Source organism: Schistosoma haematobium, chromosome 1 (assembly GCF_000699445.3).
Source record: "Schistosoma haematobium chromosome 1, whole genome shotgun sequence".
Classification (NCBI taxonomy): domain Eukaryota; kingdom Metazoa; phylum Platyhelminthes; class Trematoda; order Strigeidida; family Schistosomatidae; genus Schistosoma; species Schistosoma haematobium.
The window spans coordinates 47,616,729-47,631,553 of NC_067196.1; the positions used below are offsets into that span (position 1 = coordinate 47,616,729).

Consider the following 14,825-nt stretch of genomic DNA (forward strand, 5'->3'; position numbering starts at 1 on the left):
CTGGATTCCACTGCCAGCCACTATCCATCTTTGCTTAGATATACTGTTTGTATAAAGAAATAGGAATTCTAGTTTGCTCACATATATCACCTCAGAAGCCTGGAAAACTCCACTCCTCATAGTAATAGTAATCAGAAAGTGTGATGGAGCTTAAACGTGGAGTGCTGACGAGTCTCAAATAGGACGAAACCCACATCCTGGATTCTACTGTTAACCGCTATCCATCTTTGCTTAGAATGCTTGTGAATTAAAGCAATATCGAGGCATTAAACACAGTATGCACATATGCCAATAAAAGACTGATCAATTGTAGTCCTAAACATCAATGGAAAGATTTAAGTAAACAATACTAAGTGAATTTAAGCTAATCTATTTTCAAAAAAATTTTCCTTGGAATTACTAGTTATTTAAAACATCTAGGTGATTTGGCAATTTATAGACTAAATAGAATTGATCAATAACAAATTGAATATATTTAGAGAAATGTAGACAATGAAGTAAACATATTGAAATGGATTCATTATTATTTTCTTGTCGTGAAGACAAAATTAAATTAAAGCAGGTATTTGAAATTCTAAGAAACAAAAATGATATGATCTAGTCAAAACAGATTAGAAATAAATGAAACAAACTTTAAATGTATGAGATATGAGGAAAAATTTGTTGGGTTGGCAACACTTTTTAAAAAAGAATAGATAAGGAGTCAAAATGTTTGTTAAGAAGTACTTCATTGCAAGAGATTTATTAAGATTTTGTATAAGGTAAATGAATAAATTCCTTTTTAAGTCATTAACATGTAATTAATTTATCAATTTAAAAGGTAAATGTGTTATTGTAATGTTAGAGGAGTACGATAAATTTCCAAGAAACAGTTGACAGAATTGAAGATAGACATCAGATTATAGCAGATATCTGCATTGCTCTTGTATATAGTTGAGTTAGGAAATAATTTAATGATTAATGACACTCTTTAAGATGAATCTAAAATGTGTTGTATGCGCACAAATAAGATATTTCCTACTTAAAACATTTTTTTCTGGATTCACTTTTAATTGCGTAGTAGAAGCAAGAAACCATGTGTCAATCTACTTCATAGTCTTTTGATAAAACTTGGAACTGTTACTGAATGACCTTTATCTTATCATTTTTATAGTAATTTTGACTTAAGAAATAATAAGTATTTGGTTTTCATCTTCAACTAAGAACTATCTGGTGTATATTCCAAGAAATCACCATAAAACAATTAATTATCTATAAATTACTACAAATTGTAAATGCTTTTTAAAATATTTGGTCCATATAAATTCTAAACTTTAATTCATTAGATTTGAGGTTACGTATATTATTTATCAAAAAATGCTAAACTATTGTTGTTTAAGACATTAAAAAGAAGAATATATTTGTAAAATCTCAGCGAATGAATTTTAAGTAAATCCAACGTTTCGCCTGGCAATCGGGTCCAGGCTTTTTCAAGGAAAATATAATCAAACAACAAAATTATCGAATATAAAAAAATCCTTCACGTTGATTGGATGACTTATTCAGTATACAGTAAACCGAAGAACCATGTACCTATTTATATTCGATAATTTTGTTGTTTGATTATATTTTCCTTGAAAAAGCCTGGACCCGATTGCCAGGCGAAACGTTGGATTTACTTAAAATTCATTCGCTGAGATTTTACAAATATATTCTTTTTAATGTCTCAAATTAACTCGGCGCCCAAATATTGTGAAACTATTCGTTCAAATTTAGATGAAAGTTCTTATTTATTGTTGTTTAATGATCAAAACGTATTGTACTATCTATATCATCGCCTGAAAACTCCCAACCCTGTGTAATAGTACTTATAACTAGCGGTAATTAGAAAGCATTTATGATTACATTTATTTCACTAGATGAATACAGTTAAAAGTTATTAATCACTTACTGCAATTCAGATATATTCAGAGATAACATTATCGATGTTCGCATTAATTATTCTACTTATTTTGTATTGGTCAGGTGCAGGGTTATTATAGTATTGTAATAATCCTAATTTAATGATTGGGCTTGATAAGAAACGATACGAATAATATGAATTAGTTCCAGAAGTTTATTAACGAAACTAAAAGACTTAAATGCATTTGAGAATGTTTTCTGAAAGGTTTGACAATTCTAGAAAACATGACTACAGCTTTAATGGATCCAAAGTAAGAATCTTACATAGTATGGTTGAACATATTCCACATTGGATGAGGAATATTATTTTATGTAGTGGGTTCACAACTATTTATAGTACCATATTAAACTGAAAAACTATGATTTTGGGCCCTCATTTTAAGCTTCAAGAGATTTTAGTCGAAGAGAAGCATTACAATTCGCTGCTATTATTTGAATTAATTATTCAGATAATAAAACATTATCGAACGACTACATTCCTACCGAACTACGAAAATTGATATTCGTCCGAACTGAACGGTTATTAATAGCTTGAGTTGGTCGAAAATTGTCAGCCATCGATCCTGACCATAATGTATCGGCAACTCGTAATCTCCGAAGAGTCTTTAACTACAGGAAATAAGATTGTACATAAAAATGAAAAGAAAAACATCGAGCGCATTAATAACTGGGAACACAGTTTAACTTAAAGTTATTTAATTTTTTCTTGCTGAAATGTAGTTCGTTTGTTCGATAAAACAAGATTTAACAAAAAAAAGGGAACTAGTAATTTAGAGTTTGACTTAGAACAGAATAACTACTATAACAAACAAGTTATCATCAGAATGAATATTTTTAAAGTAAGGGATTGGCTATGTGAAAAGTAATTAATACTTTTTACTATTTTTCTTAGCATAGACTAATGTCAACCAGAAAATCATTTAGAACTAGAATGTATTGAATTAATGTATGATACTGTTAACCAATAATGGTGCCAATCAGTTATACTACTGACTTCTTCACTATTGAGTAGTATGAAACTCATTGAATAAATAATGATCACCTTTATTCCATTTACTTTCTTCATCTGTAATCAATTTTTATCAATCAAAGTTAAAACATATATTTATTGTATTGAGTTGTTTTTGAGTCTGTTCTACGTTATTTTCAAATCTCTAATATTTTGTTGTATAGTTTTCTAACTAAATTACATAATCAGATATATTAACTAGTTTACCAGTGACAATTTTGTTTGTCTGTTATTAAATTTGATTTGGATTAGTAAGTGATGGTGTATTGATGACATTTATTAGATACTTTTGACATTGTTAACTATTATATGAATGATTGTCCCGACTGGTTTTTAAATTTTATGATATTAAAAAGATAATAAATTAAATCTATTCAATGAATTTCTTTTTGTTTAAATGAATTGTATATGAAAACTAGTGACAAGTTTAAAACTTCCAGAGATCACTGGTAATAGTGTTTTAATGCTAAAATTTGATTATAAATAGTGCTTTTGACTTGTACACTATGTCTAAACCTTCAACGCCAAGTGAAATCTTTGGAGTTGTAAACATTTCGTATGCATCAACTCCAACATTCACAAAACTTAATAATCATTGTCAGAAACCAAAATATTACAAACTATCAGTGAAACTCTTAGTAGGTTATTAATTGTCTTGTTCTTCCTAAATCTAAAGTGAAAATTTGACTTAGAGTGAATTCGAAAAACAGATATTTGCCACTTATAGTTAAATAACCGATATACAAGTAGCATTTTTCATTTCACACTTCTTTGGTTATAGTCTTCCCAGAATAAATGATATCTATTTGTACCGCAATTCTTATTGTGCCTCCTAGGAAGTACTTTTTAACAATAAACATTGTGGATTCAAGATGTCATTGAAATAAATTATAACTTGATTGATAATAAGTGACGTTGGATAGTGAATCATGCTATGCTGTCTTGTTTCTGACTCGGAATATATTTCAAGTTAAGTTATTCAACATTGAAGCATAATTTACTTCATTTGGTTAATTTAATGTAATGAGAAAAAATGCCTCGATCAATATTTTGTCTTTATTAACGATAAAAAGCAAAATGCAGTTCCATATATATGAAAGAACTAATATCAATTTTAGAAAAAGGTAAAACATGTCATCTAGTTGGATAATTATAGACATAAGTAATCCAGTTAATATTAGTCTAGATGATAATCTATTTAGACTGAAATTCCTCCAGAAAATAGTATTACGAAATACATCTGAACAATTTTATGGAATTTCCTTTTTAGATTTTGTCACTAACCAATCATTATTTCATTAAATAAACAAATAAATAATGCATAGCAACAAACTATTTAACTTTTACCATACTGAACCGATAGGAAGAGCAAAATTATTTTTATTTTTAGGAACAAAAAAAAAGAAAAACAGAAACAGAAAAGGAATTCAAATGAATATTTGTCAATAAATTATAAAAAACCATCTTATGTATAACATTCTAGTCATGTAAAGGAAGATATGAGAACATTTCCTTTAAGTTTTCTGATTATCATTTGGTATTGTTTACTTGAATTTTCCCATTGATGTTTAGGACTACAACTGATCAATCTCCTATTGGCGTATGTGCATTATTTATTATTTCAACATATAATCATTAGTACAAGGAGGCACCAAATAGATATGTGCCACATAAATAATTCAGTTTGTGTGAGGGGCTGGGATACTGACCAGGTACCCGAACCGGAGCAGGTGGTTTTCTTAGGGGGCTACACCCGAAGCCTTCGACCTGAAGGTCTGATTCACAAGGCAGTGGAGCAACGTCAAGAGGTGCAATTCCATGGTAACCGGTGACTATACGCTATTCGTTCCTTCAGGATATTGGAACCCATGTGAGCGATTGGTTTGGAATGTGGGTTTTCCAACTCCCCTAGGTGGACTTACCGTGTCCACCAACCCGGTTAAAGCACCGGACATTCGCTTTTTGTCCTCTCAATTTCGTAAAAAACACCCCCGCCTTGAGAAGCCAGTGAGTAAGACTTCGCTGGCAGTGGTTGTATGCGTGTGGCCATGTGAGAGGATTTTGAGAGGGAGAGCTAACTCTCCCCACTCTTGACCGTATCAGGGCGTTTGGGGGCCCGCATATGTATATACTGTGCATATTGCCTCGATATCGCCTTAATTCACAAGCACTATAAGCAAAGATGGACAGTGGCGAGCAGTGGAATTCAGGACGCGCAATTCTTCCTATTTGCGACTCGTCAGATAAATGTACCTCCATCACAGAGTTGATATTCACTCTGGGACTCAAACTCAATACCATTCATTTGAAACGTCATCGCATTATCCGCTTAGCTACTGAGTTCTGATTATCGTTGTAATAAAATTAGTAAATTTCAAGTTTTTTTCCAATTATTTAGAAAGAAAATATATCAGTAAAAGGTTATTTAATAGTAGTTTAAGAGTCTATTACATTTAAAGAAAAATTATAAACAAATAATTAACAGTGATTAAATTGACATGTATAAGTGGAAAATTTGTGTTCACACTTGAAACCTTTCTTCCCCTCCAACACCACCACCACCACCAAAAAGATATCCAGTACTTATAAACTTTCATATACATATAAAAAGAAATACTCTTCAATTTATCATTTATCATTTTACTTAGTTATAATAAATATATAACTTAAACAAAACAATTAAAAGTTAAGTAGATAACTAGTTTTTTGTTGTTGGTTAAAATAACAAGGTTGATGATAAGTAGTATTTGTAATAGAAAAATGTCTTTGTCAAGTGTGTTTTCTTTTTATAAAAATAAAAAAAAGGATTTCAAAGTGTTAATAATTATTTCATTTGAAGTTAGTATCTTCACAATAGTCTTTTATTCAGTTCTGTTTTGTATTTTTAAAGAAAAATCATTATTATATTTAACTTAAAAAATGTTTAATTAAAATTCAATTGGTAACTTCATGGGGAAAAAAATCATGATTCTTTATGAATATAGTACCAAAAACCAGATTAGAATCATTCCCTGATCAAACGGTGGCTACTTACAAAAAAAACGACAACAAAACAATCAAAAATATTAATTTCATTCACTATTCTGGAAAAGAGCAACTTTAATTTGTTTAAAATGCATTTAGCCAAATTTAATGAGTTTGTCGTAGCAGAATAACAAATCTAAGTATAATTTTAATATTTGTAATATAAGAAATGATATTCCATTGCTAAGAGCCTCAAAGAATTTTGTCTCAAGAAGAATAAAGATGTTTCGGTGGAGAAAAGTTCCCGTTTTTTTACGAAGATAACGTTTTCTTAAACCGGACAATCGTATCTGTAAGTTTCTACTGAGAATTTCCAGCTTCTTTGATAATGAGGTCACAGTTGTATTAGATATGTAATGAACGAACACACAAGTGGGGACGACATAAGTATTTTAAAAACACTAAGTTCAGCTAAGGGATCTCTTTTCAACGAATTTATTATCAAGCTGTAGAATCGTATATATATAAAAATTTTGTTGTTGTTAAAGTACTAATTTCTTGAGGAAATGTTAACACAAGTAACTAAGATGACGTGATAGGGGATTATAATACTAGATTACGTAATACGAATAATAACAATAGATTTAGTGAATGTAATAAGATGACTAAAATGTTTTTGTTACAACAATAAAAAATTTACAGCATGATAATAAATTCGTTGAAAAGAGATCCCTTAGATGAACTTCATGTTTCGAATTTTTAATGTTTAAATAGGAATTAGCTGTCAATATGTATTTTAATACGGGATTACAGAAAGTTTTAGTAAAATATGAGAACCATAAATTAAATACTTCATTTGCAAATTTCAGTCATTCGTCCTTTACATTCTGTATGATTCTCCCTATTCGTGATTCTTTTCTATTTTCGTTTCTATTCTCTTCTACTTGATCTTCTTAGCCTTCGACTGGCAAGGTTTCCATTTCCGATTGGTGTTACATACTACTTATGTTTCACGACATAAGTAGCACACACTACAGACATACTAAATTTTTTCATAGGGCAAGATTTATGTTGATAGTTTTGACCTAAAGTGTTTGAACTTTTTATAGAAATCTCGTTTAGATATTAAACAGGTATAAGATTTTCTTTAACATATTTCACAAACCATCCGTAGAATGAGTGTTGCGGGATAAATGTAGTTTGAGTCACTCTAACAAATTCTGAGCATTTTTGAAAAATGTCTTTTGTTACAGTCAAGACAGATTTAATATTGCTGAAATATATTCATTTCGATCTATAAATGTTTTTGTTTAGGTTTGAGTTAAATCAACTGTGGATTTCTTGTTTGCTTTTCATAACTAAGCGTATCAATATACGTGAGATACCTTACAGTCAAATATTTGGTTCGTCGATCACATTTTACATTAAGACCCACTTTGGAATGTCTGATTTGGTTAATTAAACAGATAATTGAAAAATGACCAATTGTCATTAGTTGTTTACAAGTACACAATCGTTAGGCAGCTAGCTTGTTTAGAAAAAGAATCAGAAAGTGCTTTACTAACCTTGCTGATTGTGTTTTTTATTCTATGCAAAACAGACAGGTTTTTTCTCGAGAGTTGAGGGGGGATAGTAAATAGTGATAAATTATGTATGTACCGTTTGGTTTACTAACAATCCACCCATTTAGAAACGAATTGGAGTAAAAATATATAAAGTATAGACGGTAAAAAATATTTACATGTTTAACGAAATTGAATATTTTACTTATTTGTTTATATTTAAGTAATCATTGGGTGTTAACCATTGTGGTGTTTGCGCAGTGTTAGGGCCCAATGACCAATATCATATTTATCATATCTTTTATTGCTAATCGAATTCTGTTTATTAGGTCTCAGATTGTGAGTCCAAATGATGAGGGTTATAACCATTCAGCTAACAGTAGTGCCGTTAAGATTACATGTATAGTTTTCTAACGATTCTCGACGTCTGGAAAGCCTTGACTACCTAACACCTGTCTGGTAATTATTGTTTTCATTTCAAATTTATACATACTGATCAATAGCTCACCACCATTTTATTGGTTTCTACTCGGTTTCCTGTTATAAGAAAAAAGTTATTAGTGTAAAACTAATAATAAAAAGAAATATTTATTCGCTTAACTTCCTTTCTAAAAGATGCTTTTTGAGGAAAAGCGCAAGTCATCCGGAAAAAACAATGTTAGTTTTTGAATGCTTTTTATGTCTGATTTCATTTTACTAATGAAATATTACCTTTTTGATAATTTCTTTTTTCCTATACACTCTTGGTAAAACACTTATTATACAATAATTTAGACTTTATGGAAGCGAGTTTTGATTATCCTTACTTCTATAATCAAATCCAAATAGAAATAGAGAATAAATTTAGTTGTGAAGTTGATAAGGTTTAAATAGTAACAAAATTAAATAAAATTGGAGTTCAAAATCTGTCTCCATTTCTCGACGTAATGTGTTCTTTGATCTTCCCCTTCTCCTTTGGCATTGAGAATTCCACGTGAAGGCTTGCCTCGTGACGCAGTTGAGTGCTTTCCTCAATGTGTGTCTTATCCACTTCCAGATCTTCTTCCTGATTTCTTTCTTTTCTGGAATCTGGTTTGTTCTCTCCAACAGTAATTTGTTGCTCATGGTATTTTCATTATTGATCCTGTAGAAATAATGTTTCAACTCCCTATATATTTACAGCAGTTATTCCGGTATATATGTTCTGTTCGTTTTTTGGGGAGAGGGGGAGGGGAGGATGGGTGAATGGTGGAGAAACTATGATCTGTAAGATCCAAAACATAGATTATTATGTAGAAAATAATCTTATGATACTTTGTATCTCAATTCCTGCTTTCTTCTTCTTCTTCTTCTTCTTCGTGTTTTCATAAACTTTGTTAATATTTGACAAGTTTTTTCTTAATATTATTTATAAATATTACATACCATTTTATAATTATTTATTATTTTAATAGTTCGATAGAAATTATACTTTTGACTACATCATTATGAAGTTGGGGAGGAAAAAAACCCACAGTGCATATCAATTTGTATGGAAATTAACAAGAAGTATAATTGATCATTTAAGTAGGTTGAAAGAATTTGTCAAACATGAAACTAAGTTTAACATTAATTTTTTCTTTAAATAAAACCATTAACAGAATTTTGTCGGTAGAAATTCATTTGATTGTTGTACATTGGAAAAATGAATCATCATTCGTACTTTTATAATAATAAAGAAATTTCATACTATTTCATATTTATATTCGGTTTAAACAAAGTCACGGATGTTTTTTTCTTTTTTTCCAACCTTAAAAGTTTGATCCTTCAATAAACATTTTTCATTTTATATAAAATATAGAAGGGAAAAAAGAATAATAAACGGTGGAAACTTTATCAATGTTATATTACTCATTTAACCAATAATTTAATCACATTATAAATATATAGAGTAGTTGAGTCAAATTTTAAATGAATTGTCTATTAGATATAAAGGATTAATTTTGTTTTGAAAACACAAAGTTCAGCGAAGGGATCTCTTTTCAACGAATTTATTATCAAGCTGTAAAAAAAGGTACATTGGTTGTAGCCAGCGTTCGCTTTAAACCCGGATACGAGAATTAAATATCCAGAACTATCAACTCTATCGCTGCGACAGAGAAACTAGGCGAGGAGGTGGTTGCATTATATATGCTTTGGATACCCTAGCAACTAATATAGTTGAAGACAGTGTCCTGAATAGTTTACCAGAATCAGTTTGGATATCAGTCAACACCCTGAATCATAGTCTACTCCTTGGATGTATACACAGAGCTCCTGATAGTTCGAATAACGGGAATGATCTTATTATCAATGCATTCATACATGCATCTTCTCTAAACTTTAATGCTAAGGTTATCACTGGGGATTTCAATTATCCTGGGATTAACTGGATTACCGGTAGTTGTCAGTCATGTAATGATGAATTCTCGGCAACCATTAACATGTACTGCTGGTCACAGTGGGTTCGTACCCCAACCAGAGGCGATAGTGTACTCGATCTAATATTTAGTAGAGATGTTATCCCACTATCTGCAAAAGTATACGATGAATTTGAAAGAAGTGATCATAAGATAGTAGTTTGCGCTCTCCCTATCTATCCCTCGTATAACCGACCCATTCAAAAAAACCTGTCAATATAGAGACTATAAGCATGCTGACTGGGACCTCCTGGATTCATTGATTAAACGTTCAGACTGGGCTAACTTTTTTTCATGTAATAGTCTCATGGATGCTATCGACGAATTCTATCTGATCATTAACTCTTGTTTAGATTCCTGTGTATCTCTTAAAACGTACAGGTTTAGTAAACCTTACGAATTATACATACCAGCTAAATATCGTAATAAATTAAAACGCCTACAGAATCGTTATTTTAAGTCAAACGATTTCACAGCAGTTGCACAAATAACAATAATTTTTAATCAAATTAAAGAGAAATATAGGTTAAAAGCCATTAATGAGGAGCTTTTAGCACTTAATAGTAACTCGAATGTACAAAACTTAACTCTCCTTTTCAATAAACGCGCTAAAGCAACTCGAAATGTTGATATACCGTGCATCCAACATAATAGAACTTTTATATACGACTCTAAAACCATGGCCGACCTTTTCAGTAGTATTTTTGCGAATAATCTAGAAATCATAAATGGCTCTGCTTCAAGAGTTATGTGCGTGGCTAGCAACTCAATAAAATCTATCTCCTTCACATGCATGAAAATTAATAAGGCTATAAATACCCTTAAGCTTTCGAAAGGTCATGGAGTAGACGGGATTTCATCATTTCTCTACAAATATGGTGGTCCAGATATTCCACTTCTTCTTCTAAAGCTGTTTACTCTCTCTATGGAAACCGGTTCTTACCCTTACTGTTGGAAAACCGCGCACATCATACCACGTTACAAATCTGGAGATAAGACTGACATGAACAATTACCGGCCAACAAATATTACTCCAGTTATTTCTAGGATTATGGAAAAAATTATAAGTGATGAACTTTCCAATTATTTACTTGCTGGAAAATTTATCAATGATACTCAACATGGATTTCTTAAAAATCGTTCTTGCATGACATGTAATTTTGACTTCTTTAATTTAGTCTATTCTCTACGTAGCCAAGGATATCTAGTCTTAAAGCTATATCTGGACATTTCTAAAGCCTTTGACATGGTCAGCCACCAACTTCTTATAGGTAAGATCGCATCTTATGGGGTTCAAAATCCTTTGCCTGCTTGGCTTGATTCCTTTCTCAGCAATCGACATCAAATAGTTAAAATTGACTCTTCATTGTCTAACTCTGTCCCTGTTGGAAGTGGTGTAATACAAGGTAGTGTCTTAGGTCCTTTGCTCTATTTAGTGTTTATCAATGATATTTGTGAAAGTTTTTGTGTCGGTAAGCCCCTCCTATATACAGATGATCTTAAAGTAGTATATTCATTTTCTCCACATGACCTGAAAAATATGCAAAATTGCACCAGCATGGAGCTCAACAAGATAGCACAGTGGTGCTTGAAATGGCAACTGGAGCTTAATACGCTTAAATGTGGATGGATATGCTTCGGCGATACATCACTCAACCTAGATATTACCATAAATGGAGAAGGGTTATCTAGGTTACATACAGTAGTAGACTTAGGACTTAGATATTCCCAAGACTTGTCGTTTACTGAACATATATTAAAACAGACCTCTAAGTCTCAACGTTTAATAGGTTACATAACTCGAAATCTTTACAAGAGTCACGTATTCCAATGTACAAAGTTTGTGCTCGACCTCTTCTGGAATACTGCACGTTTATTCTTAGCAGTGCGCTCATAAAGGATAAGTTAAGGCTGGAATCAGTACAGAGACGATTTACACTTCGTATTCTTGGAGCTGATTGTACCTTAACTTATAATTCTAGATGTAATAAACTTGGGCTAGACCCTTTATGGAGGAGGAGGAGGCTCAAACTAAATCTTATCTTTTTCTTCAAACTACTTCATAAACTATCGTTTACATCCGATCACGCGATTCAATATGCAGAAACCTCTCATTATGACATCCGTAATTCCTTGGCACTAGTGAAACAAACTCATTCTAAATCATCTCTTTATATGAATTACTTCACCTATGAATTTTCTAGACTCTGGAATAACCTACCACAATCTATCCGCACGACAAAATCACTCCCATTATTTGTTCGCTGCATCGATGCATACTGCTCCTCTGAAAATGCATTGAATGGTCTAGCGCCTTTAAGTGTATCTCATTCCACAAGTGATATTTTAGGAACCTTAAATGTTTAGCCATCTTTATTAGTGAATTTCCTTAGTAAAATCACCCACTTGCTGTCAATGTGTTAACACCGCCCCCAGCAACTTTAACTAATTTGAATAACATAAACAGTATATCACTGTGTCACATGACACACGCATTTAGGTAGACCTGATTCATATATTTTGGTAATTACTGCTTTGTTTTTCCGTGCTCTGTGTTTTTGTTTTAATTTCTCTAGTTGTAGATAATTATCATTAATTCGATCTGAGACACGAATTGACCTTAATTACTCCGTTAATAAATCAACAGGCTGTCCATTTAAGAAATATTAAACATTCCCGGCTGATGCATTGGATCGCTGTAATATATGTACTACTTAAACAACTACTGAACTAGTATACTTAAAACTTTCTTTTATCACATGTTTGTTCTGCACGTCTAACGTTACTATTTATATCAAATTGATCATGCCTGTAAACTGGTGCGAATTCTGTAATTATTATTTTCAGAATATAAAATTATTATTATTATATCCCAGTCTGGTTCTAAAAGGGTGAAAGGAAGGTAGATAGGAGTTCTATACTTGAACACCTAATCGACTGTAATCAATATCCGAATCCGCAGTGTGATTTTAAGGTTGTTTATATGATTCGTTCAAATCTACCTAGATTTCTTCGTATCCAACTCTTGAAAATCGCCGAAGCTCTTACCATCCAGGAGCTTAAACCAGAACTATGCGTACAAAAGAAGTACGTCTTATCATTATCGTTACCTTGGCCTTAATTAATATTATTATTACTGCATTCCCCTTTACTTTTGTCTTATATTCTCATTGATTTATTCATAAATACTCACCATGTCACCTTATTTATTTTTACACCTCTATAACCTTTAATTATTATAACAAAAACATTTTGATCATCTTATTATATTCACTAAATCTGTTGTTATTATTCGTATTACGTCATCTAGTATTATAATCTTTTTATTACGTCATCTTGGTTTATTGTGTTCATATTTCCTCACAGAATTAGTACTTTAACAGAAAATTTTTTTAAAATATATATACGATTTTCACAGATTGAAATCATGAGTCAGTTGAAGTTAGACCACCATGGAAAACCTGGAAGCACTGGACGGCCGTTTCGTCCTAGTATGGGACTCCTCAGCTGACTCATGATTTCAATCTGTGAACATTTCTAAAATCTCCACAAACCCCTACTGATAATATATACGGTTGTACAGCTTGAAAAGAGATCCCTTAGATGAACTTCGTATTTTCAATTCTTTAATGTTTAAATGGAAATTATTTTGTTTTATCATTCAAAAAATAAATGTTAACTTTTTTCTTTTAAATATTAGACTTCATCGATAATTTTTTAATGGTAAGCATGCGATGAATTTTTCTAAACTGTTACATTAAAAGTGATACTTATTACCGATTACTATATTGAGTTGATAAAGAATGAACAAACATACCTTTTTAATTTCGGTAGATATTTGAAAGGAATAGATTAAAAGTTCAAGTTCTAGTAACCAATGTTGGGTAGTGGCTAGCAGTGGAATCCAGGATGCGCGTTTCGTCCTATTAGGGACTGGTCAGCTGGATGTACCTGAATCTCAGGGTTGATGTTCACTCTGGGACTCGAACTCAGTACCGTTCGCTTCAAACGCCATCGCGTTATCCACTTAGCTACTGAGTCCTGATAGCCATTTGCTTGTGCAGTGGGGTGAATTTAAATTCACTTGGTATTGTTTGGCTTGTATCTTCCAATTGAGGTTTAAGACTGCAATTGATCAGTCTGTTATTGGCATATGTGCATACTGTGCGTATGCCTCGATGTTGCCTTAATTCACAAGCTTTCTGTAAGCAATGATGGATAGTGGCTAGCAGTGGAATCCTGGATTATTACATATGCCAATAACAGACTGATCAATTGCAGTCTTAAACCTCAATGGGAAGATACAAGCCAAACAATACCAAGTGAGTTCAAGTTCTAGGTTTGATTGTTTTCTGGTATTTAACAGGAAAGAGAACATGAGATATTAATAAAAGTCAATAAGTTATTGGAAATATAAGCTAGCACTTTTCAGTGGCGTAGAAACATTTACAGTACGTCGTCCAAATAGTAAATTTCTTTATATAAAACCGGGTTAAATACACTAATCATCCTAGTGACGATATGCATGAACTCCTGGATTAAGTAAATGTATCATCATGTCAATTATTCTTGACTAGTATGTTTATTGCATGATCGTCTGATAAAATTCAGTTAGCCATAGAGACCATATTACATATTACTAATAACTATCATTTGAATGACTATAAAACCCTTTAAATGAGGTTAAAAAATATATTTCTTTTAAGAAATTCTAGATTTTCATGTATCGATCAAAAAGTCTTTCATCTTTATTATGGAAATTTGTCGATAATTACCGGATAATAAGTATTTTGTTCTATTGCAACCCGCCAAAATATTTAATTTGTCGTAAAAATAGGAAATAATGGAGAGAGATTGTGTAATTCGGATTGTTTATAGCTGAAGAGAAATCCTCCTATAAAATGATTTCATTTCAGTCTAAGACTCGTGTTT

General features: G+C 31.6%; 1 protein-coding gene across 1 annotated transcript in view; it reads right to left on the reverse strand.

Annotated features, from left to right (window-relative positions):
* Positions 1 to 14,825, reverse strand: part of CA10_1 (Carbonic anhydrase- protein 10) — a 57,016-nt gene that overhangs the window by 5,939 nt on the left and 36,252 nt on the right. Inside the window, exon 7 of the mRNA XM_051208886.1 lies at positions 2,425 to 2,550. Within this exon, the coding sequence (XP_051074292.1) occupies positions 2,425 to 2,550 (126 nt within the window). The remainder of the gene's footprint in view (positions 1 to 2,424; positions 2,551 to 14,825) is intronic.